Raw genomic sequence first — 4,926 nt, 5'->3', positions numbered from 1 at the left:
AAACATTGCCTGCTGTTACTTATCTGTACCTTCCATTGCAAGCGCACTGTGTTGCTCAAGGCAGCCTATGGAGAGGGCCTTGCATGGGGCCCAGCTCTAATGCCCTCAGTATTTGTTGAAGTTGAATGATTCAGTGTCCTCTACTCAATCAGCCTCAGTCCGGGCATCTCTACACACTTTCCAGAAGCCCAAACACAGTGAAGAATTGTAATTTGAGGGCTGCTTGATCAGGAAAGGAAGCTGGGGGAAGTTTGTTCAGCTCCAGTCCCTGGCTGTCCCTGGGCCACCAGGCAGGAGGCCTTGAAGCAGATCCTGTGGGGGATGGGCAGGGAAACAGTTTCTTCCTCTGCTCCCTCCTGGAGAGTGGGGGGATGGGGCCAGGAGAGGGAAGGTTCCTTCTAGGAGGCTCCCTGGCACAGTGCCTGCTTTGAGGAACGGGGTGGAGAGCATGGTGAATGCAGGCTTTCTCCTGGCCCCTGGCCTCCAGCTCTGTGAGACGGAGGGAAACTGCTGGCAAAGACGGGAAAGAGGGATGGAAGGGAGGGAAAGAGGAGAGTCTGCTTGCTTTGGGAGACAAGGAGAGGGGCTGAACTGGCTCTGAAAGACAGGATTCCCAAGAGCCTACCAGGTCCCAACTCCAGATCAGCTCTGGAAATATCCTCAAATCACTGAGTCTGAGAGTCAATATACTGGGAATGTTTAACTCTTAGGATCAGATCATCCTAACATCACCAGCTGGAAAATCCGTCAGAGGATTGTACCTGGGGTCTGCAGGGTACTGGACCCAAAGTCCAGAGAGCTTGACCCTATTCTGCCTGCAGACCCAGTCTCCGGGGGGGCTAACTTGGATAAGTCAGCTCCCTGGATCCCCCCTTCTCTTTTTCAACAGCTGGAAGAAATGGCATTTTCCCAGAACCCAAGAATATTTTGCATCCCATCCACGGCGCTTACAATAACAGAAAGACCAGGAAGCTGGCAAGCCACTTCCCTCTTTCCCACAGGTCTGTAATCTCCCTGAGGGCGGGTTCAGCTCACATATCTTACACTCTGGTCTCAAACCTGGCTGCCCATCAGAATTGCTTGATGATTAACTAAAATGTTTCACTTCCTCTAACGGTGATTCTGATTTCTTGGAGCTGTATTAGGACTTAAAACCTGTTTTAACAGTGTGCTAACTGATTGTGATGCAAAGGGACCGGCACTTAGTAGGTGCTAAGTGTTGCCTCCAGGGGTGGGAAATGAATTTAGCAGGGTAAACAAATGGAGTGTAGGGGAACTGGGATTGAAATATGGTCTGGATCTGGGTAACTGTGCATCTAACACTTGGAAAGGAAATAGTGCACCAGTGTTAGCAATACAAAAGATAAATATTTATTCAGAACAAATTTTTAACAATCAATTTTACATTCTAAGCCACAAGGAAATAGCAAAACATATAGCAAAGGAAAAGCAAACACTAAAAGAAAAGCAGTGTACTGTCTTTTCTACTTGATAACACTTAGTTGGCCCATGACCTCTCGCTTGGCCTATCTCCCAAGTACATTTTAGACTTAACAGCTCACTCATAATTTTGGGTTAAAATCCATCTTTCTCCTGAGTCAGGAGTTGCAGATGAGCTCCAGCTAGCTGCTTCTCTAGGGTTCCTAGTTATTGAGGCTAAGGTGCAAATGTAAACCTTTGGTAGGTTTCTTTACACAGGGTCACCCCCATTTCTCACTGGTGACAATGAATGGGGAAGGGGTAGGGCCTCCAAAGGACCTGGCACACTTTAATCCAGAAGTGGTGCCCCAGGGAGCAACGCATGCACTCTGGAGTGTGTTCCTTGGTCCTTTCCGTATCTCCCAAGTATTCAGAAAACCCCTCCTTAAAACCTTCTCTTTCTGCTCCCTCCTCCAGATGATTTCTCAGCATTCCTCTGGGCTCAACATTCTGGAGAGATCAGACTTTCTGGGCCCTCAAGTGTTGAGGAAATTGTTGTGAAGTGTGAGAGGTAGTGGAATGAGCACCGGGCTTGGGGTCAGGGGACTCTACTATAGGCTGGCTCTGGCACCAGACAGCTATGTGATTTTCACCCAGTCATTTAACCTCTTTGGGCCTGTTTCATCTGCTGGAAAACCAGGGAATTGGTCTAAACCAACTCTCAGGTTCTTTCCAGCAGGAATATTCTAGATTCCATGATTCTATGAAAAATGGCTTCTGAGCCACCAAAAGAGCTGTCATGAAGTCCATGCATTTTTGTGCCATAAAGAGAGGCCCTTGGCCACCATTCAGAGCTTATTGATTCAGATTATATACACTTCTAACAACACTGGTTTCACAAATTCTGACCACGTAGATTAAAAGCAGCAAATTAAATGAGGGAGGGGAAGAGCTGCAAAAGGTAGACACTCTGATAGAAGCCACAGTCAACAATGTTTTCAATTAAGCAAACACTGATGGAGTGCCTACCACGTGTTGGGCCCCGTACCTAGTGCTGGGGCATAAAGATGAGCAAGGCAGCCCAAAGGGTGAAAATCCAGGGGAAGACAAGGTATGGGGCGGGGAGGGCTGGGAGAGAGAGAAAAAGTACAAGAAACAAAACAAAAACCCAATAGAAAAACGAAAATAAAATTTAAAAAAGGGAGGGGCAACACATCTGCACGCTACAGTTCTCCGCAGTCGTTATTGGTGACAGAGTCACCAATTCAGAACAGGCTGAAATGGAGTAAACTCGGTTTAAGAAGGCATAGAGAGATGTCTCTTGTAGGTTTTAAAAAGATCTCCTTCAAAAACGATAAAAAATGGTTTAAAAAAAAGTTTTGGCACTTAAGAGGGGTAAGCTGGCTGTGTGTTCACCCTGGCAGGCAGGCGGGTGTTTAGTGCCCGGCCACGCCGGTTAGCTGAGCTGCCACGGAATTGTGAACTGCTTTGGGACACTGGGCAAAGGCGTGTCCTCGCTTGCCACAGAGGTTGCACACGATGCCCTTCCGGCAGTAAGGGCTCAGGTGCCCCTCCTCCCCGCACCTGAAGCACCTGTCCTGCGTGCAGTTGCCGCTCATGTGGGTCCGGGAACCACATTTAAAGCATGTCTTGGGCTGCCCCTTGTACCAGCTGTAGCCCCTCTCGGCCCCCAGGAAGAAGGCCCCTGGCAAGTGCCTGACCCCGCCCTCCCCCTGGCGCAGCTCGATCTCGCACTTGTACTCCCCGGTCCAGATCCCAAACCTGTCGGTCACTTTCACCGGCACGGCCAGCACGTCGCAGTGGCGCTTGAGCCAGGTCACAATGTCCTCCACGTCCACCGTCTCATTCCGGAAGAGGATGAAGAGCGTCTTCAAGCTGGACTTGCTCCGCCCCAGCACCACAAAGTTCTCCCAGCAGTCCTCCTGCTCCCGCTTCTCCTCGTAGACGCGCAGGAACAGGGCCAGCTTCTCCGCCGAGCGGAAGCTCACGTCGAATTCGCGGCTGCCGGGGATCTGGATAACCGCGTAGATGTCGCTCGGGTCCATGCCGATGGAGCGCAGGATAAGCGCTCCTACCACGAAGTCCCGGGTCGGGCAGGAGCCCTCGTCTCCCTGGAAACAGATGCGGACAAGGAAGCGACCCTTGCCCGGGCCCGCCCCCGCCGGCTCGTCCTGGAGGGGCCTTTCGGCCGCGTCCTCGGCCTCGCCGGGCCTGGCCGGGGTCGCCATGGCTGCCGCTGCCGCCTCGGCCTTCTTTCTCCTGCCCGCCTCCGCAGCTCCCTTCTTCTTGCGGGGGTCCGCCGCCTCGCCGGCAGGATCTCTCCGGCGGCCCTTCGGGTCCCCGCGGCCAGCAGGTGGGAAGTCGCCGAGGTCCGGCGCCGCTAGGCCCGCTGGGCCGCCGACCCCGGCGCTCCCGCCACCGCCGCCGCTTTCCTCCTCCCGCCGCGGTAGCCGCGGCTCGCGGAATTCGCCCTTCTTCTCGGCTAGATTCTTTACCACCTGGGCCCAGCCCATCTTCTCGCGGCCGCCCTCGGCCTCCTCGCCCCGGGCCGCGGGCCGCGCGGGGGGCAGAAGCTGCGGCCGCCCCCGTTTCCTCTCTTCCTCCGCGCCGCCGCCGGTGGCCATTTTACCTCCTTCCCAGCATCCTCCACTCGCTCCCGCAGCCAAAGGGCGCCCATCGCGCGCGCCCGCCCGCCGGGGCTGTGGGGGTTTGGGTTTTTTTTTTTTTTTTTTTTTTGAAATTTGACGCTACCCTCCCCCGCCGCTCCCTCAAAGGTATTCACATGCGGCGCATATTGGCCAGCGCCGGCTCTGCACCCCCTGGTAACTGCTGAGCCTCTCTTCCGCCAGCGCTCGCTCCAACCTCACCTCCGTCCGCAGAGGGATGGGGCGCCCGGAGGCGTCCCTTTCCCCAGCGCGGGTTTGGCAGCCTCCGGCCTCGCTCTCGAGGATTTGACATTTCGCAAGCGGTGCTCGATGATTTCATGCAAGCAGCTTTGCTAACGGCCCACAGCCCACAGGCGGGACGAATTCAGAAACATCTCCCCCATTGTGTTGTTTTCTTTGTACTTTTTCTGTTAAAAAAGCAAAAACAATAGCAAAATTAAAACTTAGCTTTCCTTTTCCCCAGAACTGACTGCAATGCATTATTTTTTCCCACGTCGGATTATGCACATTTTCAAGCAGAAAAGTTGAAAGTTTTACAGTGAACATTTTAGCATTGACTTTTTATCATTAAAATTTTACTCTGTTTTATCACACTACACCTCGGTCCATTCATCGGTCTTTATTTTTTGATACATTTCCAAGTAAGTCATATTGCATTATTTTTACTTTTTTGAAAAGACCTCCGTCGTACTTAGGATGAAGTATGAGTGCTTCTTACGTTCCCGGTACTGTGTTAAGCACACTTCAGACTTTATTACATGGAATCTTCCAAAAACGATGCCGTAATTATGCCCATTTTACAGATAAGGAGGCAGGAATT

The 4,926-nt window shown here is 52.4% G+C and overlaps 1 protein-coding gene across 1 annotated transcript; it reads right to left on the bottom strand.

Annotated features, from left to right (window-relative positions):
* Positions 1 to 1,348: 1,348 nt before the first annotated feature.
* On the bottom strand, positions 1,349 to 4,696 carry ZCCHC3 (zinc finger CCHC-type containing 3). The gene has a single exon (XM_025400366.1). The coding sequence runs from the start codon at positions 4,062 to 4,064 to the stop codon at positions 2,856 to 2,858; it is 1,209 nt and encodes a 402-aa protein (XP_025256151.1). The 5' UTR covers positions 4,065 to 4,696; the 3' UTR covers positions 1,349 to 2,855.
* Between the last annotated feature and the right edge of the window lie 230 nt (positions 4,697 to 4,926).

Source organism: Theropithecus gelada, chromosome 10, assembly GCF_003255815.1.
Source record: "Theropithecus gelada isolate Dixy chromosome 10, Tgel_1.0, whole genome shotgun sequence".
In the NCBI taxonomy this organism is placed as follows: domain Eukaryota; kingdom Metazoa; phylum Chordata; class Mammalia; order Primates; family Cercopithecidae; genus Theropithecus; species Theropithecus gelada.
Note: the sequence above shows the minus strand (reverse complement) of the source record. Positions and strands in the feature narration are given on the sequence as shown.

Excerpts from the sequence above, each read along its gene's own strand:
- ZCCHC3 (XM_025400366.1), bottom strand. The coding sequence starts at position 4,064 with ATGGCCACCGGCGGCGGCGCGGAGGAAGAGAGGAAACGGGGGCGGCCG.